This window comes from Schistosoma mansoni, chromosome 2 (genome assembly GCF_000237925.1).
Source record: "Schistosoma mansoni strain Puerto Rico chromosome 2, complete genome".
Classification (NCBI taxonomy): domain Eukaryota; kingdom Metazoa; phylum Platyhelminthes; class Trematoda; order Strigeidida; family Schistosomatidae; genus Schistosoma; species Schistosoma mansoni.
Window position 1 is genome coordinate 7,547,689 of NC_031496.1, and position 24,096 is coordinate 7,571,784.

The window sequence follows — 24,096 nt, forward strand, 5'->3', positions numbered from 1 at the left end:
ACTTCCAATGTACTAGATGATCGCGGGATTAAACCCTATATTTCACTGCATTCACAAAAAATAAGGTAATTCATTTCTGCACAGTTCATGTTTATTGATTGTTGCAGTAAGTTAGAAAAAAGGAATGAAGCACTTGAAGACATCAACATAATGGTCACTGTCAAACAGATGAGAACTTATTCAATATCATGGTATAAATTTGTATGCAGCTGACAAGCAACCGCAAAATATGGTGAATTCATGATGTTCTGCTACATTGCTTGCCCTTACTTCAGTAAAATTTATAAATGGGGAAAGTTGATTGAAATGCCTGAATACTGCCAAATACAAAATATCTATCTGAAATTGTCTCAACAGGTCATTTTCACCACAAAATTATAATAACTAGTTACTCATAAGTAGTGTAGGTGGAATACCTGATCAACAGAATTCCATATGTACTCAATCCGTAGACAAACAGGACATTACAATTGTGCTTTGATCAATAAATATGAACAACCTCTCTGTCCTACAAGATGTCGGTTGTGTTTCAAGTAACGTAGCAGTTGATTCTCATACTGCAAAGTTGAGTGATATGAGTTTGGATCACACGAGGAGTATTAGTTTCTTCAAGATTGAGAATACACTTTACTGAATTCTACCAACTACCACAAAACCTGAATTCACAGTTTTCTGCCAACAGCCTATAAACACTGATTATTGTCTAACTCAAGTAAAATATCTCTTTAATAAAATCATCTCGAAATAGGGCATACCTGACATGCTATTTCAATATTCAACAACCAATCATTCCTTACAAAAAATCCATTTGAATTCTGTTGACAAATTTGAATACCAAATGATATGTCACAATGTATCCAACCTCACATAAAATTTGATCGATCTCACTGACCGATGACATCCAACCTTAATTAATATTCAATGAAACATATACATTTGGTCAACAGTCAAATGTGTTTATCCAGAATATCGGGTGAAGATGAGTTTATCCGTCACAGTGATTGATATGAAACGATACACAGAACGTGATGTGGATTATATCGTCCGGATGATTCACCACAGACGAATATAGACCGGACGCCACAACTAGTCAAGTCTCAAAGAATCGAGATTATCAATGAGCGTTCCATAGATTGATAAAGTAAGGACTTGTAAACTAAATGATTCTATAAGAAAACGACCACCAAACTCATTTGAAATCGGATGGTAAATGATTACAGAGTTTATTCATAAGGGGAGCAAGACCTTCATTTTCTCTTTAGAAAAGTAGTAATGTTTTGTAAAATGAGGATTTCACTGATGTTTGTTTCGCGCGCGTGTGTCAGTGTGCGTGGGTGATTGCTAGTCACATAAACAACTTGTTATTAGAAAGCGTTTTTTTTTAATTCTAAGGCTGTTTGATAATACGTTCACTATTACTTACTTACTTACGCCTGTTACTCCCAATGGAGCATAGGCCGCCGACCAGCTTTCTCCAACCCACTCTGTCCTGGGCCTTCTTTTCTAGTTCTATCCAGTTCTTGTTCATTCTTCTCATGTCTGTCTCTATTTCTCGGCGTAATGTGTTCTTTGGTCTTCCTCTTCTCCTTTGACCTTCAGGATTCCATGTGAGGGCTTGTCTTGTGACGCAATTAGGTGATTTCCTCAAGGTGTGCCCAATCCACTTCCAGCGCTTCTTCCTGATTTCTTCCTCTGCTGGAATCTGGTTTGTTGTCTCCCACAGTAACTTGTTGCTGATAGTGTCTGGCCATCTGATCCGAAGTATCTTGCGTAGACAGCTGTTGATAAACACTTATATCTTCTGGATAATGGCTTTCGTAGTTCTCCACGTCTCCGCCCCATACAGTAGAACAGTCTTCACATTTGTATTGAAAATTCTAACCTTGGTGTTGGTTGACAATTGTTTTGAGCTCCAGATGTTTTTCAGTTGTAGGTATGCTGCTCTTGCTTTGCCGATCCGCGCTCTCACATCTGCATCTGATCCACCGTGTTCATCAATGATGCTGCCCAGATATGTAAACTCGCTAAAAAAAAGGCTAACCAGAAAAATACGTTCACTATACAGAATAGAAAATACCATATTATTTGGTTAATCAGGTAGAATGAGTTGATAGACGGTAATAAAGTACAATCATTGACATTTCTGTAGTAATAATAATAATAACAATAGTGGTACCATATACTAGTGGTACGATTTTATGTACAATTGAAGACAATTCTGTTGTTGATGTAATCGCAAAATTATGCTTCAACCGTTCATTCGATTACAGACTGTGATACTTGATGAAATAAATATTTTGGTTATTGTCAACATCTTTTTGAAATGCACAATTCACCTTCACAGTAACAAGAATTACATTTTTTCAAATATAAACAGTCTTAATTTCTTCCACAGAACTTATTATTCATTTACGAAAGTATAGACTGTCATTCATTCGTTAATAATTGACTTGTTGAGTTAAGCGTGGACTAAATATATCTTGGACATTCTCTTATCATAATGAATTACTCGTATTGTAGTATACAGAACACAAATGGTGACAATCGAATATATTTAAGCACAAATTACAGACTATCTCAGTAAATTCTGATAACCATACAATAGACAATTAATATGCAAATTAACAACCAATAGTCTCAATCTTCACTGTTTCTTCTCTAATTCCATTGTTCGTGCATTTTCCTACCGATTGCGCTTCGTTTCAGTTCTTTCCTCATCGGTCTTCTGCCAAAATACATTCTATGTCTGACCAACACCATATACTACTTATATGGATATAAGTAGACCACACCACAGTATGTTTGAATATAGATGACAATCAAAACAAGCTCAATTGATATGTGAAAATAATTCATTGAAATACAAAAGTGGAAATCAGGCTTCTTCTTGTCTACTAACACCTTTATTAACTGTCAGGTTCAGTGATCACTGTGGCAATTACAAATCTGTGTATGGATCGAGAAATCCATTCAATTTTTAACATTTCACTTTCAATGAAATCCATTGTCCTTCTTTTATCATAATCCTTGATCACATAAATCTACACAACTGAAAACATTCAGTTCCACTTCTACGTGATCAATAAGTGTTTATCTATTTTGATCTTAACATCTATTAACAACCAGTGGTACAATATTGCGGGTCAACTAGAATTTATGTGGCTTTGTTCAGAAGTTACAACGATGATGGAAGTGTCTGGAAAAAATTAATTTTATTGCAATAAAATTCAAATGTGGAGATGTCGATTTAGATATCCAATCAAAACAGTTTGTGCTACTTAGATTTTGACTAATCAAATCAAAACAATGCACCGGTGACAACCAAATTGTAGGAAACAATTTCCTACAGGTGCAACTCTAAGCTATTCTCTAGACTGTCGAGTACAGAGTCTTGGTTTCGCCAAAGTCAGAACAAGTAAGCTATTGGCTTAATAAACTTTATCTGTTTCTAAAATGTAAATTAACAACGTTAGTATGCAAATAAACAGTACAGTCTATTACATAGGGAAAAGGAGAGACATAAATGACATACCGAACAGTAACTAGAGAATAGGAAAAATGAGTCAACAAGGCGAATATAGTTTTAGAATGAACATAAAATTGTGATTGGTGCATAAAACAAAACATAGTCATACAAGGTCAAAGAAAGTTAGTGTGGTGGTGAGCGTTTCATTCAATCATTGATGTGTTTGTTTATCGATCTCACTTTACACTCCCCCCGAAACGCGCACAACATTCATCGTCCTGGGTCGTCGTCGCTGTCAGATAACCGGCTTCTTCCAGTAGGCATAGGCTTCGTACATCCCAAACGATTTCTTCGTTTGCCGTTCTTAACTTTGCTGTACGAACTCGTCCATCAAGGCCATAGCTTACCTGTTCAACAATGGCTTTAGGTCATAGACTTCTACTCGTTTCAACGCTACTAACGAGAACTAGGTCGCCCGGTTGTAGATTCTTGAGTACGTTCAACCATTTATCTCTTGTTTGGGGAGTCAGTAGATATTCTCTTATCCACCTATACCAAAAAGCGGTAGTTAGTCTATGAGCTTCTTTCCATCTTTTATTGTATAATAAAGTCTTATCCACGGAAACATCGTCAAATGATAATCCTTTATAAATCAACAACAATTTATTAGGAGTAAGAGCCTCTAGGGTGCCAGGATTATCCATCATTTTAACTAGTGGTCTGTTATTTAATATCCTTTCTGTCTCAGTTAAGAACGTTTGCAAAGCTTTATCGGTCAGCACATTTTGAAATAAAAGCGCTCTTAGAATTCTTTCAATAGATCTTATGATGCGTTCCCACACATCGCCTCGGTGACTTGCCCTAGGTGGGTTGAAACGCCATTCACATTCTCGTTCTCTGAGGTGGTTCCCTATTTAGTTTTGATCCCAAGAGCATATAATCTGTCTCAAACTAGCATCTGCACTCCGAAAATTTGAACCGTTATAGCTAAAAATACGCTTTGGGCATCCTCTTCTGGCAATAAACCTTGATAATGCGCATAAAAATGAATTCGTATCTAAAGAGTAAGCCATTTCAATGTGAACAGCTCTAATAGATAAGCAGGTGAATGAACAGCCGTAACGTTTCTAAACGACTCTCCGTCGTTTGGTATAGAATGGTCCGAAGTAATCCACACCTACTTGGCTAAAGGGCAGCAAATGAGTCTCCAGTTGGCACTCCGGCAACGGCGCCGTTATTTGAGTGCATGGCATAGAATAAAGTCTTCTACATAAGTGGCGTCGTTTTAGAACTTTCCGGAAGGCAGAGTATCCTCTAACGATCTAATACTATTCACGAATATCACTTAAAGTTTGAGTAACTCCGACGTGCATGTTAATCAAATGATGATGCATTATAATCGTATCTGTGACAAATTGATTAATAAGAAGAATAATTGGATGTTTGGTTTCAAAGGGTAAACACGATAATTGTAGAGGTCCTCCCACGTGGATCTTGCCTTTTAACATAAAGGGTTTGAGATTTCTTATCGAGCTTTGACGAATTAAATTTTTTCTCTTGACCATCTCGTTCATTCTTTCCTGACCTTCCTGCTGCTTAGAAGCGTTGTCTCTGAGTGTTAACGGCAAACTTTCTAGAATTCTTTTTTCGACCGGGAATGCGGCACTTTGGACTAGTTTAATTATATCGCTCTTCGATTTATCGATATCTTCAACACTTAGTGTGCCCGAGATTAGACATTTCCCATTCGTCTGCAGTGTGAAAATACCCTTAATAATCTGAACCATGACTTACACGTACGAAATCGATCTAGAAACTCGTCGTTGCATTTTTGGGATCCAAAATCTTCCGCTATTACATAGGCCAAAGTGTTCTCACTCCTTTCTAGGTTAGGCCATTAATCTTCTTCCTCCCACAGGAATTCCGGCTCTGTTAATTCCATTCTGAGCACAGTGACAGGTTTTAGAGGAGCAACTCTAAACTTAACTAGCAGAAATGAGCAATGAATCTGACCAGAAACACTTTCGTAACGAATATACACAACAACACCATACGCAAGCTCAGAAGCATCGGCAAAACAATGAATTTGAGCAGACGATGGTTCAGACCTTGGTTTCAGACATCTTGGTATTCTTATGAGTCTACACCAAATATTCCACTTCGCTTGACAATCCATGGGTAACTCTGCGTCCCAATCTAATTTCCGCCGACAGGTATCTTGTAGGATCACTTTGGCTGGTAGTATTATTGGGGCTATAAACCCAACTGGATAAAAGATAGATGCTACGTACGACAAGATGTTTCTTCTGGTTAGGTCTCCATGGAACTCATGAGCTTTAAAACATAATTCGTCGGTCCTGACGTTTCACTCTATTTCCAGCGTTCACTTACTCGTCTCATTAGACTCACAAACGGTAATGTTTCCTTCAATACGGTCTTCCTCTGGAATGAACTCCAACACTTCAATATTATTACTAGTCCATTTAGTTAAATCCTCCCAAACTTAGAAGTCTTTTGAAGTGTGAATATATCAGTTAGGCTTCTTCTGTAGTATCCACACTTATCAATAAATCGTCCACATAGAACTGTTCCTTAGCTAACTGCGTAACAACCCTGGGAAATTAATCTTGATTATCAGAAATCGTTTTCTGCAAGGCAAATGTGGCACAACATGGCGATGAGGTTGCTCCGAATAGATGGACTTTCATTCTATAGACCTCTGGCTCCTTTTCTATGTCCCTACCTGGCCACCACAAATAACTAAGAGCATCTCGATCATGCGCCGGGACTACTACTTGATGGAACATGGCTTCAATGTCCACCGTAAGACCTATTGGTCGGTGCCGAAACCCGGTAAATACGTCTACTAGGTTATTGACTAAATCAGGTCCAGAATAAAGATCCTTGTTTAAAGACGGTCCAGCATACTGAGCTGCACAATCAAACACTATTCTTAACTTGTCAGGCTTCTTGGGATGGAAGACAAGGTGGTGAGGAAGATACCAAATCCGTCCATCAGCGTGGTTATCGTTTACCTTTTCGACATAATCTCGTCCTATGTATTGAGTCATGGCGTTCGCATAGTCTTGGAGCAACTTCGTATCCCGAATAAGTCGACCTTTCAAACAGCTGAGTCTACGTTCTGCTAATTTCTTATTATTTGGTAACTTGTGTTCGTGTCTCCGAGGCAGAGCTATTTGATAGTGCCCATTTAACTTTTGCACTGAATTTGATATAGCACTGTGCTATACGATCTTCTACAGACATCAATGTAATACGACTAAATGGATCTTTGAATTCAGTTGAGTACAATTGTTCAGACTTATCCTCTAATTCCTCTTTATCTGAGAGGTAATTAAGTACATGGTTGCTTCCATGAAGTTCCCCATAGGGGCCGAACAACGTCCAACCTAATAGAGTCCTCACAGCAGACGGTTTATTCGTCTTTTCAGTTCTTATCTCTTTCGTCACGTGTACGCTCGGTGCGTTACACCCAATCAACAGTTTGACATTCTTATCTTCTACTCTCGGAAAGCTTATGTCTTTTAAATGAGACCAAGACGCCATTTGATGCGCCGTTGGCACAGTCCTGTGAACCGCCGGTATTTTTTTGACTGTCAACACTTTAACAGATGACGAAAAATCTATCGAGTGCAACTCTACATCGACCTCTTTGGATATCAATAACGATTCATTACTAAGAGACACCATTTTTGGTTTTCCCTCGAGGCCTAATTCGTCAGCCAGATCATCAACAATGAGGGAAGTATCTGATTCGCTATCTAGAAAGGCGCAAGTCTGAATAATCTCACCATTTTTTTATCCATACAGGCACTACTGCAAATGCTACTGGTCTCTGTATACGCTTAACACATCCCTCCGTAAAGAACTGGGTAATGTAAGCATCACTTTTACCATCTCTCTGTTCCTCCTGCTACCTGTGTAACAGGATATGGTGTCTACAACTGAAAATGACCCCGGTGATCGACAGTTTTTCGCTACATGGTTAGCCTTCAGACAAACATTACATAACTTGTGTCTAACAACGAACTCTTTCCTTTCTGAAACATTATTGTCTTTAAACTTCTGACATTGATCTAAAGAATTATCACCTGAGCACTCCAAACAGGATGAACTACGTGAGTGGACATTGTCATCACTACTACACGTATAAGATATCCTTGCTGCATTGTAATCTGCATTAATTCTCCCCTTTAAAACCCCGATATCCTTATTGTCAGTATTACTACCGCGGTTGACGAGTAATCCATATCGAGTATTAACCATATCGGCTTGTTCCTTTACAAAAGCAGTAACGTCGGCGAACAGAGACTCACGACCTCCTCTGGTAATCTTATAAACTGTCTTTAGCCGCTTTTGTTGAACATGCGTCGGTAATTTCAGAACCATAGTTTCAATAGTTCTTGTAGAGTTTAGGTCAGAAACGCAATTCATTTGTTCGAGAGTCAAACAGCATGCCTGCATTTTTCGGGACAATTTTCTAAAACCATCTGGTTGGTTTCTTCTTATGTTGGGAAAATTTAACAAGTTGTTGACGAACGTGCGTGCTATTACGTGATTTTGACCAAAGGTTTCTTCTAAAAGCCTTAGCCTATCTCTGGTTCTAGTATAGCACAATGAAGAATGGCGGAATTCGCTTCGCAGTCACAATATAGAATCACGTAATTTAGTTTAGCTCTAAATCCAATATTCTCACTTTCAATGCATTACTCGAAATTTCTAATAAAATTCCAGTAATTTATCGGTGTACCATCGAATCTTAAGATTTCCCTGTTTTGGTAAATACAGATTTTTTTATATTACATCCTCGCTGTTGTTTACTGATCGACCGAAACGCTCACTTCCTTGGAGACGTTAATTTTTTAGCTCAATTTCTTTTTCTAAATGAGTTATACATAATCTAGCTAACTGTAATTCTATCATGCTATTAGTTTTCGTTTAGTCCTTTTCAAATTGGTCCTCGTCATAAACTCCCAGATGATGGGGTGATAACTCTGGAATCTCATCGGAATTGTAGTATTTATTAGAAGTCATTTCCGTAAGTATATCGAAGTTTACCGTTCGAAACTTTGTAGGAAGCAATTTCCTACAGGTGCAACTCTAAGCTATTCTCTAGACTGTCGAGTACAGAGTCTTGGTTTCGCCAAAGTCAGAACAAGTAAGCTATTGGCTTGATAAACTTTATCTGTTTCTAAAATGTAAATTAACAACGTTAGTATGCAAATAAACAGTACAGTCTATTACATAGGGAAAAGGAGAGACATAAATGACATACCGAACAGTAACTAGAGAATAGGAAAAATGAGTCAACAAGGCGAATATAGTTTTAGAATGAACATAAAATTGTGATTGGTGGATAAAACAAAACATAGTCATACAAGGTCAAAGAAAGTTAGTGTGGTGGTGAGCGTTTCATTCAATCATTGATGTGTTTGTTTAGCGATCTCACTTTACAAACAATTCAAAGGTTATGACAAGCAACAAAATGTTGCCTCGTGGAAACACGACCATACACTTCGAACAACAAATAAACCGATCACTTAGTTTAAAGTATTCCGAATCATATCCAAAATAGTTTTCATCAATAGAGGTCAGGAACTGCAACCCAACAGTGGATAACTGGTGGCCTATAAACATCAATAGTTAGAATATTGCATAACGATGAGGTCATCTTCCAGGATGATTAGTTAATAATGATCATTTGATTTCATGAATTTCGATCGTCGTAATGCTCACTTTGAATCATCCAATCAGGAAGAAACAGACAAACACTTAGGAAATCTATATAAACTCGACAAGTTCTAACAACAATTATTAACGTTTTCAACAAGAAGATGAGATGAGTGTTGACTGTACAGTTAAGGTTAATGAGTGTATAATATGAATGTCAATTTTCAATAAAATAAGGCCGTTTTATCATCTGAACCATTTTAGATATACCTTTTCGTCTGGTCAGCGGATACTCCTCTATTTGACCGTCACCTTGACTTCCGGATTCTTAGATTGTAAGCAATCATGTGACCAAATGGATTCGGATAAAAAAGGAAAACTAGTGTTTGAAGATGAATCGCATGAATATGTATGTTGTCAGTCAGGCCTCAATGAACATATTAAGTCTCATTATTATCATGATTCCTGAATGATTCGCTTTAATCAGTCCTGTCCAATTGGTAATGGCAAGTTTGAGAAATTCTTTACTCCTAAGGTGGTGAGTCGATCAAATTTTGCAATAGGGGTACTGATCCATATGTTTGCATATTTTCATGGAATCACTCCAAAATTCCAGTTTAAATTTTACGGCACTGATGTCAGTACATTCAATATAAACACTAATGGTAAGAGATTGATTTCTTTCGAAGTAAAATACTTACTGAGTTTCGTTTATTCGCATTTCATTTCACGAATCAAAGTTGTTTTAATTCCTTCAGAAAATCAGTTCCATGCTTTTTCTAACATTCAAAACTTCAACCGATATCTTTTTTTGTTCAAGTTGTAAATAGTTTGACACCTTACAGCAAACTTATTACGGTTTATGTGCTTCAATAATACAAACTGATTTTTCGCAAATTAACTGCAGACTAAAATGAATTGCATGAATTGTAATAAGTTTGTTGTAAGATGTCAAACGATTTACAACTTGAACAAAATAAGATATCGGTTGAAGTTTTGAATGTTAGAAAAAGCATGAAACTGATTTTCTGAAGGAATTAAAACAACTTTGATTCGTGAAATGAAATGCGAATAAACGAAACTCAGTAAGTATTTTACTTCGAAAGAAATCAATCTCTTACCATTAGTGTTTATATTGAATGTATGGACATCAGTGCCGTAAAATTTAAACTGGAATTTCGGAGTGATTTCCTGAAAATAAGCAAACATATGGATCAGTACCCCTATTGCAAAATTTAGTCGACTTACCACCTTAGGAGTAAAGAATTTCTCAAACTTGCCATTACCAATTGGACAGGACTGATTAAAGCGAATCATTCAGGAATCATGATAATAATGAGACTTAATATGTTCATTGAGGCCTGACTGACAACATACATATTCATGCGATTCATCTTCAAACACTAGTTTTCCTTTTTTATCCGAATCAATTTGGTCACAGGAGTGCTTACAATCTAAGAATCCGGAAGTCAAGGTGACGGTCAAATAGAGGAGTATCCGCTGACCAGACGAAATTATTTAATCAAACACATAAATATTGGTGCAAAAGGGCACCACATATATATGCGCCACACAAATCTCATTTGATTTGTGTGAGGGCTATTATACTGCCAGGGTGCCCAACTCCCCTAGGTGGACCCTCCGTGTCCACCGACCCGGTTAAAGAGCCGGACATTCGCTTTTCGTCCTCTCAATTTCGTAAAGAACGCCCCCGCCACGAGAAGGCAATGAGTAGGACTTCCCCAGAAGAAGCTACATTCGCGTGGCCATGTGAGAGACTTTCGAGAGGAAGAGCGGACTCTTCCCACTCTCAGCCGTACGAGGGCATTTGGAGGCGAAAAGGCAAATCTAAAGTGGTTCACACGATAAAACGGCCTTATTTTATTGAAAATTGACATGCATATTATACACTCTTTACCTTAACTGTACAGTCAACACTAATCGCATCTTCTTGTTGAAAACTTTAATAATTGTTGTTAGAAATTGTCGAGTTTATACTGATTTTCTATATGTTTGTTTGTTTCTTCCTGATTGGATGATTCAAAGTGAGCATTAGGACGACCGAAATTTATGAGATCATTTGATTATTGTTAACGAATCATTTAATACTGAAATTTGTCGTCATATTTCAGCAGATTTGAAATAGATTTTGTATGCAAATAGTCCTTGTCCATTTGGAAGACCGTAGTTTGGAGGAAGGTAGTTTATCTAGACAATTCACATTAATTTTTATTTCGGTTATTGCTTTAGCTGTTCTATGGTTATCGCCCATGATATATCTGGGTTAAGGAGGAGTGTTTGGCATGAAGTTGGCGATCCCATCCTGTAGAATAGAACCTCGGTACAAATGTTAACTAGATTAAAAAATTACACATTTCGAACTCCGACCTGGAAGTTGAGTGATGTTCTTTCATAAGAATTTTGATGTTTCATGGTTAAAGCGGAGATTCTTAGGAAGTCTCGAGACAGTTTCCTCTTCTGACATCCTGAGCACCAAAAACAATTTAGCTTAGTCAAATGTCCGAACAATGTGTGAGACTGGGAGGACTAGTCAATAATTACGGAAAAGAAGAAATGTAACTTAACATTGTTCAATATCAGCGAAACCCATTGGACACAATTTGGACAGAAAAGTTTGGATTCGGGAGAGATGCTGTTGGACTCTGTTGACGACAAAGAATATGCTCCACACACAGGTAGTTGCTTGTGGGATGGAAATCTCATGAACCCGGAATCATCAAAGCGTCCTTCAAAGCAAAGGAGGAAATCACGACGAATGTTATCCAATGTCACGCACCCACCGATGGTAGCAACGGCAACGACCAAACTCAGTTTTACAAGGGGCTGCCATCGATCATATCGAAGTATCCAGGAAAGGTTCTGATCATTTTGATGGGTGACATAAACGCCGAAGTCGGAATGAGTAACACCGGGTTTAAAAATATCATGAGACGGCATGAACTGGACTGACTAGGAGAAAGAAACGAAAACGGGGAGAGATTTTCAAATTCATATGCATTCAACAAGTTGGTTATATGCTTCACAATATTCCCACATAAGCGCACCTAGTGGCCATGACACAAACTATAATTATTCGGTCCCCGAATAGCCTCTGCAAATTGACAGTTTACACACCACAGACCAAACACTGCCTTACTTGTTTTCTTTTATCATATGCTTCAAATTCCCTTCATATATCTGTTAAATAACGGTGTTTCTTGAATTTTCATTTGATCTTCACAACCATTGATAATGTTGTATGTATTGGGCCTTAGAAATACCGTGGGCTACGACCCAATATAAACTTAATGTGCGGCACACATGTATATCGTGCACCTTTTCTGCAATATTTGTGTCCAAATAAATAAATGATAAATAGCTAAATAAATAAATATATTTATATGATAATCAAGCAGTTATCACTCATTTGTTTGATCACTATTGTTTTGATTATGATTTCAATTACTATCCAGTTGAGTAAGTGCAGTCGTAACTATTCTTCACATAGTACTTTAGTAACAGCCATCGTCAATGTAGAGTGTGGTAGGGAGGTGTCGATATAAGTTGCTATTACCTTATATCAGTACATTGAGGGGAAACTAGTTATATATGACAACGAAAGGAAAGGAGATAACGTAAACTGTGAAGGAAATATAGACATAAAAAAGAGTAAAAAAGGAACAAATACGACTTACTTATACCTGTTACCGATTCTGCTCTGAGTTTCCCTTTCCTGTTGTTGTCACGTGCTTTTCACTCCTATTACTTCTGCTTCTGATTTCCAGTGCATTGTGTTCTTTGGTCTCCCCACTTTTTTATTTTGGCTTGAGAACTTCAAGTTAGGGCTTTACTCGTGATACAATTTGATGATTTTCACACACTTATTGTCTTCGCCTGCGATAATATATACTCTTGAACAGCTGTATGTTTCAAATGAAAAGAATATAACTAACTATATGTTGTCGACAAGGTTGTTGATCAGCACATCACTTTCAGTGGTCTTTTATCTGGCTCCAATTAGATCGTTTGATGATTGAATAAATGACTGCTATTGAACGATACATCTCCGCTATATTCGCATATAATCATCGACTTCAATCGTGTTGGCGAAGAACCGAATTAAATAAGTCAAATACGAAAATGGATTTCAAATACGTATATTTCAAACAATCGTTGATCCAGACAGATGATCAAGGAAACCAAGTGAATGGAGGCGAAGAGAAGAGATTGAAACGAAACGAATCGGAAAAGACGTGTGAACTTAATGCTACTCAATATTTATAATCAAACAAAAATACGTTACAGAAATGTGATGAGTAAGGTAGGGAATGCACACACATACCCTCGTATAAAAAACAGCCAAGGTTGATAAGCAAATACTTCACAAGAAGAATGAATAAATTGGCTCGTCCGGAAGCCAGAATAAACTATGTGGGCTTGACATGGCACCCAACACTACGGTACCATTTAGGTGATGCAATGATAAGTATTATCAAAAATGTTTTATAGCTAATATGATCGAAGAAGGGAGATAAAGTCTTTGATCTAACAGAGATATATTTTTGTATTATGTAAACGAAAATTTTTATGATGGAATGATAATTTGTCATTTCAGTTTCAATAACTTCACTAATGTGTATACACTACTCTATCAGAAACAACATCAATGATATCCACTGTTTGGTCAACTTCACTATTATTCATGTTGGCATGATTCTGCAATTTTCTCGCAATCGACATGACAAGCTCATGAAACATCAAGGAGCATTTCAACCAATCAGCGTTTGATTAGAAGTTATGTTACTAAAATAACGAGAATGAAAAGTCACATGTAGAGGTTCTGATTGGCTGATCAATACACTGCTACTATGTTTAGCAGTATTCTAGAATTTTCAGTAAAACCCAAGGACTCTTAAATTACTATAAAATCCCTATATTTTCTGTACATAAATGGACCCTGTAGTAAAGTGCTTCCCACACATTTTGTGCCTTTTCTCTCGTCTTCAAGTCGCTGTATAGTTCTAGCTCAGGGGTTACGGAACTAGCTTAGGATCCGAATATAGCGTTCAATCGACGAGACGCAACAATTCAGACTTATTCCGAGTTGAAATTCGACAATTTACACTTTCAAATTATCAATATTTACTGACTTGTTTGATATCGAAATCTTTTGTAAAGGTCGGCAACTTATTTCAGTTTCAATATCTGTCAGTCAGTCACAGCGTAGAACTTCGTACGTACGTACATCAGTCAGTTTCAATATGGTTGCTTTGAAAGATAGATGAAGGATTTCACAAGACAGACAAATTATCTTGAGAGAAGCATCAATTTATAGCATAATTATTTTGTGCACGTCACTTTGGAATTTGGTTCAATAAGACAACAATAGAGAACATTCCTGCAAATCATTAAACAAGAGTATAGCATTGACTCAAATGGTTTCTTCGTAAGTAGAATTCGTTCACTTTCTACTTTCACAATGAAACATTCTTCAATCACTTTACATTTTTTCCCACGATGATCATGAATAATTAATATTTTGCCTGTTTTCAGTATTACATACATTGCAGCTATCAAATGTTCTCCTGCATTCTGACTGTTCAGTGAAGTTGTGTGATTTTGGTTTAGCATGTTCATTGAAAGGTCAAAGTACATGTGAAAATGTTAATGGCAAAATCAACTGTAAAACATTACCTCTCGCATTGACTGTGTATTTAGCAACAAGTCGGAACCGCGCTACAGAAATCCTCTTGGAATGTATGTCATGATCACACAAAAGGTGTTGATATATGGAGTTTGGAATGTATATTAGATGAATTGTTGATTGGTACACCATTATTTCTGAGTCCGCTCTTCCTCTCGAAAGGCTCTCACATGGCCTCTGCCAGGAAAATCCTACTCATTGCCTTCTCGTGGCGGGGGTGTTCTTTACGAAATAAGAAGGACGAAAAGCGAATGTCCGGCGCTTTAACCGGGTCGATGGACACGGAGGGTCCACCTAGGGGAGTTGGAAAACCCTGATTCCAAACCAACGGTGCACATGGGCTCCAGTATCCTGATGGAACGAATGGCGCATGAACCAATCGTTGGTCACCGGCTACCATGGGACTGGATCTCCTTAAGATGCTCCACTGCCTTGTGGACTAGACCTTCAGGTCAAAGGCCCCAGGTGTGGCCCCCTAAGAAAACCACCGGCTTCGATTTGGACACCCGGGCAGTATCACAGCCCTCACACAAATAAAATGAGATTTGTGTGGCGCATATATATCTACGTATATATATATATATATATATATATATATATATATATATATATATATATATATACGAACAGCTGTGAAAACAGCTATTAGTAATTTAAACCAATATGTTTCTTTTAAGCCCATTGTAGTGTTGGATTCTTGTAAACTCTTCTCATCAGGCTGTGAACACGATGAAGAGCGAAAACAAACCAGATCTAGGTTAGCCAAAAGTCTATGGAACGATCGTGAGCAGTGGTGGGCAACGAAAACAAAATAAATGGAAAAGCCAGTTGCTGTAGGCAACACCAGACAACTCTTCAGAATAATAAAAGAAATCGGAATTAAGAAGTCAAATGTAAGCGAGACAAGCTCTTATCTGCTCTTAGTCCAGACGTTAAGAAGGATGGGCGGAAGAACAGTTTAGCCGGATTCCAACTACTCTACAGTTACCCACCATTCCCAAGAAGTGTGAATAAAACATTAAAATAGGTCCCCCGACTCTAGCTGAAGTTCAAAAGGCTATAGCTATTCTGAAACGAGGAAGAGCAGCTGGTCCATATGGATTGGCTCCAGAAGTCTTTAAATATGGTGGTTCAATTTTAGCGATTAGGTTAACTAATATTTTAGCTAAAATCTGGGAGCTGGACGTAATCCCATCTGACTGGTCACAATCACTGACTATCCCAATATATAAGAAGGATTAAAATGATCCTATGATGACCATAGAGGGATTAGTTTGACTAATATAGCATCTAGGATACTAGCCTCAATAATTATCGGGCGCCTAGGACTCGTGAACTGCAAACACGAGAAAATCAGGCTGGCTTCAGACCTGGTCGTGGCTGTATCAACCACATACTCACCAATCGTCAGGTTTTAGAACACATGCATGCTTATCAGCGTCAGACAATGATAGTTTTTCTTAACTTAAGGGCAGCATTTGACTCTGTAGACTGAGAGGCTCTGTGACAGTGTCTGTCATTGAAAGGCGTACCTTAGAACCACACAAACCTTGTGAAGGCTCTTTACTCGAACACTATCAGTCGAGTCAGAGCTCATGGAGAACTTTCATTTGATTTTGCAACCTCAAGTGGTGTCCGTCAAGGCTGTCCACTATCCCCATTTCGTTTAACTTTATCGTAGACCTACTGCTGAAAATAACACTCATCGACTGAATTTTCAGGTGTCAGTCAGTTACAATGTAGAACTTCGTACGTACGTACATCAGTTCGAGTTGCCATACCACATTAGCACAGAGATAAAGTTGTCGATTCAAATCCCATATTGGTAGAAGTAGTAAGAGTTTAAGTATTATGTGAAAGATAAGGGATTGAAGATGTTATTGAAGGAGTATAATACGGTGAAATAAATTTGGAAAGAGAAAAAGGATACGGACATGAAGAATTCAGAAGATTAGAATTTGGTAGAACACAAAGAGTGGATGCACCTTCGCCATTGCAAACGATTTTGACCCATGTCATTCAAGGTCTCTAACTATCGGTTGCTATCATCTCGCGAATCCCAACCAGGTAGTCTACACCTACCAACACGGCCCAGTTCACTTTTCAGCGACTTCATGGATTTATGCCATGTTTTGGTCTGGCCGCCCCTAGCTTACTTCCAACCTACTCCTACACCATAAAGCATTGCACGTCGGGGCAGTCGGTGGTTGGGCATACGTAACACATGTCCCAGCCATCTCAACTCATGAAGTTTCACTACTTCGTCAATCGATTTGCCATCCTTACCTAGTACCCGTTTCCTAACATCTGCATTACTTACCCGGTGGTCCAAGGATATACGAGCAATGCGTCGAAGACACCTATGATCGAATACTAGTAGCCTACGAATATTCTCTACTCTTATCGGCCATGTTTCACTGCCATAAAGCAGGACGGAACGAACTGCTGCACAGTAAACCCGTCCTTTTGTTGCTAGACGGATATCTCGCCTACGCCATAAATGGCGCAAGTTGGCGAAAGCTAGACGAGCCTTCTGTATCCGTGCTGAGATTTCGTCACACACCAGACCACAAGGGCTGATGAGACTCCCAAGATAAGTGAAACTGTCAACACGCTCAACTACTTCACTCCCCATCATTAGTTCAGGTGTCGATGCAACCCAATCCTGAAGTAACATTTTGCACTTCGAGGGAGAGAATCGCATCCCGAACATGCCTGCATTGTTGCTTATAGTGGTCAGAAGACTCTGCTTTTTGTCAGCGTCTTCACCGAATAAAACTATGTCGTCGGCGTATTCTAAGTCAACAAGCGAATCTCCCGGTAAAAGTTCAACTCCTGGAGATTGAGATGATGAAAGTGATATCTCTAAAAGCATGTCAACGACAAAGTTAAACAAGAATGGGGAGAGTGGACAGCCCTGACGAACACCACTTGAGGTAACCAATTCTGATGAATTTTCAGGCATTGATCTCCTACCAGAAGGCCCACTTATCGACTTAGAGGCTGACAAAATGCAGAATCTTCTGTTAGAACTGAGTGACAATGTAAGGATATTTGGAATGCCTTTCTCCCCCTCCAAGTGTAAATTGTTACTCCAGGACTGGCCTACGTCAACACCTGAACTAAGGATAGGGAGTGAAGTAGTCGAACGCGTCGACAACTTCACTTATCCTGGAAGTCTGGTCAGCCGTAATGGGTTGGTTTCTGACGAAATCACAGCACGGATTCAAAAAGCTCGTTTGGTTTTTGCCAACTTACGTCACATATGGCGGAGACGAGATATCCGTCTATCAATCAAAGGACGAGTATACTGCTCATCAGTTTTGTTCTACTTTGTTGGGGATGCAAAATCCCCAGAACTTACTTGATAAGTGGCTCAATTTTGCAATTTTATTTCGGAAATTTGAATTTAGCTGTTTTCGCGCCAAACGCGCTCTTTTTACCTTCACATCATATTTCCCACTTGTAACTATCTTAAACGCTACTGGTCCATTGTTTCTTTGTGTGTGCTATTTATTAACGATGCCCAAGGACAATTTGTTGCTGTATAAATACGCTAGACTTTTTCCCTTATTTGATGCTGTGCTTCTGGCTGCTACGGAATACAACTTCCCCGCTCCAACTTGGACTTCTTACTCTAGTTAGCTGGGTCTGGGTCGCGTCAGAATAGCTAGTTATCGGTCTCTGGTCACGTGTCATTTTTCCGTTCGCTACTAGTGAATTCGCAACGCTTCAGATATAACACTTTACGGATCCAAAACGTGGCCATTAGGAGTAGAAGATACTCGTAAGTTACTAGTATTTGACCACAGATGTCTTAGAAATATTGCTCACATCTGCTGTAATCACCGGGTAAGTAACAGTAAGGTTAGACACAGGGTATTAGGGAATGATGGTGAATCAGTTGATGAGGTTGTAAATCTTCATCAACTGAGATGGTTGGGCCACGTGTTACGTATGCCTGAACACTGAATACCACGACACGCATTGCAAACTAGTAATTAGAATAGTTGGAAGAAAGTTGGGGGTGGGTAAACCAAAACGTAGCATCAGTGCTTGAAGTCACTAACTTTTAGTCTGAGCCATGTTGGTGGATGCAGACTACTTAGTTTGGGTCCGCGTGACTATCGTACCCAATTGTTGGAGAATGTGGGTGACATGGCTCAGGATCGATCACAATGGCATAGGTGTATTAACTCTTTATCTTCCCTTAAACCTTGAGATTAAAATTGCTTCACATCTGCCTTTCTTGTACTATATCCTTATGCACAATCTTAATTTTAAATATTACCACCACCAAATTAACTACTATGAATTTGTTCATCTTGTGCTAATGAGGTATGGCAACTAGGACAGATGCATATATGTGCCTCGTCCTACATTGTAGCGGACTAACTGACAATACAGTTTAGTAGTTAGCTGAAGAAAAGGTCACCAATACCAATCAGATTAGTGGTTTGCTTTTAACAAGACAGTTCCTACTATAAATATATAGTCAGCCCCCAAATGCCCTGGTATGGCCGAGAGTGGGGAGAGCCCACTCTCCCTCTCGAAATGCTCTCACATGGCCAGCGAATATATAGCCTCTGCCACAAAAGTCCTACTCACTGCCTTCTCGTGTCGGGGGTGTTCTTTACGAAAGTGAGAGGACGAAAAGCGAATGTCCGGCGCTTTAACCGGGTTGGTGGACATGGAGGGTCCACCTAGGGGAGTTGGAAAACCCTGATTCCAAACCAATGGTGCATATGGGCTCCAGTATCCTGATGGAACGAATGGCGAATGAACCTGCTGCTGGTCAACGGCTACCATGGGACTGCATCTCCTCACGATGCTCCACTGCCTTGTGGATCAGACCTTTCGTTCAAAGGCTCGGGGTGTGGCCCCCTAAGAAAACCACCTGCTTCAGTTCGGGCACCTGGGCAGTATCACAGCCCTCAAGCAAATCGGATGAGATTTGTATGGCGCATATGTATCTGGTGCTTCCTTGTACCAATATTTATGTGTTTAAATAAATAAATAATAAATAAAATAATAAATATTCCACTCTACTTTGACTGTGATATATTCGAAAAACAAAACAAACAAGGGGATAATATGAAGTTGGGATTCGTAGCACTCACTGAGACACACTTAAAAAGTACCTAACACAAATTTAAACAGAAAAAAGTCTATAAGTGGAGGATAAATCACATATTTACAGTACCGTTCGCTTTAAACATCATCGCGTTATCCACCATGGAGTATTTAATTATTGAGATTCTCTCGTCTTACCACAAAATATGTCAGATGCATCAAACGATAATCAAGAACTTAGTGCAGTTTTGATGAACGCTGATTATTATAGTGACCCACTATCCACTAGTGACGTTTTCAGGAAGTTTGATGACAATATTTTTCACATTGAGCAATAGGTCTCTTGGCGAAGATGACAGGAATAACACTGACTTCGGCTCCAGTGTGTACTAAGAATTTATAGCCGGAAATTCTGTCAAGAACGTGGAAGAGGTGACAAGGAGCATGACCTGTGACATTTGTCGCATGTCTGGTTGACACGTTTTGGCGAAAGAAATGATTTGAAAAATTTGCAGGACATAACACACTCGCTAGCTTTGTCACCATACTTCCTATGGTATCAACAGATGTAGTCGTCATATTTGTTTGTTCTTGTGTTATCTCGGTTCTTACTCCTCCGAGAACTAGAGCGAGACCTTCGAGATGTGAGATTGGAAATTAATGGTTGTGATGCATCCAGCTCGTTTTCAAGACCAGCAATAGTCCGTGCGTGGTGTGTACGTAGGTCGCTTAATTCAGCTGTTAACGACTTTATGTTCGGGGTTCGCGTGTTACTCGGAGTTTCTGATATCGTCTGCACGTAAGGTGTCGTACCAGGCGTTACTCTCTAAATTTAAAGGTTGTCTAGAAGCACAGAGAATTCTCCTGACAACTGTTGGTAAACGTTGTAGCCAAATGTCTTTTAGAAAAACATCAAACTTATAAGGTCCAACCAACTGCCTTATCTGGCGCAATAGTTGAGAGGGTGACTTATCACTTAATTCGCACTCATGCAGCAGTTGTTGTAAATTCTTTTCATCCGATAGTGAGGTAGGTTGAATAATAGCTTGCTTAAACTGATCATAGGCATTTGATGCAGAGACATTATCTATGAGATCTGATGCCTCAGGTGCTACTTCAATCAGTAGAATTCCAAGCACAAAAGAGTATTTTGATTCCTGTGAGCGTATATTACGAAGCTGAAACTGCACTCCCACCTGTGCAAACCAAATACGTGGGTGTACTTTACTGAATGGAGGCACATTTATCACGTTAAGAGCGTGCAACTCTGTGAAATCGCTATCCTAGCTAATGCCTTCAGATTCGGATGAATACATTACAAATATACAAAAAGTGACCACTACCAAGAGGAAAAGTAACGCCTTAATCATTGTGAGTGAACTCAAAATTACAGTTCGAGGAAAAATATACGGACTAACCCGATTTGTGGTGGAACTCATCAAAATAGTCCACTCTAGATATAACAATACGCAAACTTATCAATAATATACCAAAAAGAATTAACACTACAAACCTAAGTGTTTGTCTATGAGTAACGCAAAAGGTAACAAATTACAGTGTAAATATGAAACGGTATGTTAAACAACAAAATGGCAACGGTTGTTATGAAATGGATGTTACCTGTAAGCTGCTCTCTGAGATAACACCCACAAATAAGTTCACTTGATTAACAAAGGTTCCTCTGCACGTGATAGCACTAACGGCAAAATGAAGAAGATTAAATCTGATAGTGTTATTGAATAATGATCAGGGACAAAACTCCAACGTAGTGCGGGAAGGCCTAAGAGGATGTTATGACACTATTATAATCTTCAATCAAGGGCCGTGGTCAATGAAGCAAAGAATAGACGACGAGACAGCATTTATACTTCAACTATCGCGGTGGTGCGTGTGTGATATATATTTAAACAAGCAACTATATACGTTTCATTACCATTGATACAGAGAAACAATAGATATTGAATATAAATGTGGTTGCATATAAACTGTGAAAAATAAGGAAAATATGTGATCTTCATTTTGTCGTTACAAAAATCACTGGATATACATGTCACAATAGATGCATTAAACGATAGTCAAGAGCCAAATACAGTTTTGATGGACGCTGATTATCGTAGTCACCCACTATCTAATAGTGATGTTTTCAACAAGTTCGATAACGATGTTTCGGAAGAATCAAACTCTGACCTCATATCGAATGTTGATGGTCGCCATCATTCAGTCAGTTCTAGCAGGTTCTCTATGGAATGCGGGAAATATGTTATACATAGAGTCACATTGAATGTAACTTGGGAATATTATAATTCAGCGCTATTTCGTGGGGGAGGATAAATTCGGGAAATTTAAAATTCGGATGTTAACTCCGAATCTTTCAAAAAATAGGCGTTATGTCCCAGTTGGAATAACGACTGGTAACTTTGTGATCCGTTTATGGAACGATACTACGCGTATGCTTTAGTTGTATAATTGTTAAATAACTAAACTATTCATATTCACGTCCCTCTTACTATGAGCCTTATTTTGATCTATGAACTTTTATTATACGTTTTACCATTCCTGGGTTATGCCCTGTCTATCGATTACTATCTCCCTTATTCACAGCCACATTTGGCTAAATCTTGTACAAATGTTGTTTCCTATTTTATGGTACGTTCGATGAAAAATATACGGACTAACCCGATTTGTGGTGGAACTCATCAAAATAGTCCACTCTAGATATAACAATACGCAAAGTGATCAGAAATACACCGAAAAGAATTAATACTACAAACCTAAGTGTTTGTCTATGAGTAACGCAAAAGGTAACAAATTACAGTGTAAATATGAAACGGTATGTTAAACAACAAAATGGCAACGGTTGTTATGAAATGGATGTTACCTGTAAGCTGCTCTCTGAGATAACACCCACAAATAAGTTCACTTGATTAACAAAGGTTCCTCTGCACGTGATAGCACTAACGGCAAAATGAAGAAGATTAAATCTGATAGTGTTATTGAATAATGATCAGGGACAAAACTCCAACGTAGTGCGGGAAGGCCTAAGAGGATGTTATGACACTATTATAATCTTCAATCAAGGGCCGTGGTCAATGAAGCAAAGAATAGACGACGAGACAGCATTTATACTTCAACTATCGCGGTGGTGCGTGTGTGATATATATTTAAACAAGCAACTATATACGTTTCATTACCATTGATACAGAGAAACAATAGATATTGAATATAAATGTGGTTGCATATAAACTGTGAAAAATAAGGAAAATATGTGATCTTCATTTTGTCGTTACAAAAATCACTGGATATACATGTCACAATAGATGCATTAAACGATAGTCAAGAGCCAAATACAGTTTTGATGGACGCTGATTATCGTAGTCACCCACTATCTAATAGTGATGTTTTCAACAAGTTCGATAACGATGTTTCGGAAGAATCAAACTCTGACCTCATATCGAATGTTGATGGTCGCCATCATTCAGTCAGTTCTAGCAGGTTCTCTATGGAATGCGGGAAATATGTTATACATAGAGTCACATTGAATGTAACTTGGGAATATTATAATTCAGCGCTATTTCGTGGGGGAGGATAAATTCGGGAAATTTAAAATTCGGATGTTAACTCCGAATCTTTCAAAAAATAGGCGTTATGTCCCAGTTGGAATAACGACTGGTAACTTTGTGATCCGTTTATGGAACGATACTACGCGTATGCTTTAGTTGTATAATTGTTAAATAACTAAACTATTCATATTCACGTCCCTCTTACTATGAGCCTTATTTTGATCTATGAACTTTTATTATACGTTTTACCATTCCTGGGTTATGCCCTGTCTATCGATTACTATCTCCCTTATTCACAGCCACATTTGGCTAAATCTTGTACAAATGTTGTTTCCTATTTTATGGTACGTTCGATGAAAAATATACGGACTAACCCGATTTGTGGTGGAACTCATCAAAATAGTCCACTCTAGATATAACAATACGCAAAGTGATCAGAAATACACCGAAAAGAATTAATACTACAAACCTAAGTGTTTGTCTATGAGTAACGCAAAAGGTAACAAATTACAGTGTAAATATGAAACGGTATGTTAAACAACAAAATGGCAACGGTTGTTATGAAATGGATGTTACCTGTAAGCTGCTCTCTGAGATAACAC

General features: G+C 38.4%; 2 protein-coding genes across 2 annotated transcripts; both read right to left on the minus strand.

Moving 5' to 3' along the window:
* Positions 1-7,312: 7,312 nt before the first annotated feature.
* Smp_028860 (hypothetical protein) lies at positions 7,313-7,951 on the minus strand (the record flags this gene model as incomplete). Its single annotated transcript, XM_018795532.1, has 1 exon — positions 7,313-7,951. One exon carries the CDS (start codon positions 7,949-7,951, stop codon positions 7,313-7,315), a length of 639 nt encoding a protein of 212 aa, XP_018649835.1.
* A 3,132-nt stretch (positions 7,952-11,083) lies between these two features.
* Positions 11,084-21,623, minus strand: Smp_028850.1 (hypothetical protein). Its single transcript, XM_018795533.1, has 4 exons — positions 21,555-21,623; positions 13,111-13,249; positions 12,853-13,068; positions 11,084-12,123 (listed from the first exon to the last, which is right to left on the minus strand). Exon 4 carries the CDS (start codon positions 12,113-12,115, stop codon positions 11,705-11,707), a length of 411 nt encoding a protein of 136 aa, XP_018649836.1. The 5' UTR covers positions 12,116-12,123; positions 12,853-13,068; positions 13,111-13,249; positions 21,555-21,623; the 3' UTR covers positions 11,084-11,704.
* Between the last annotated feature and the right edge of the window lie 2,473 nt (positions 21,624-24,096).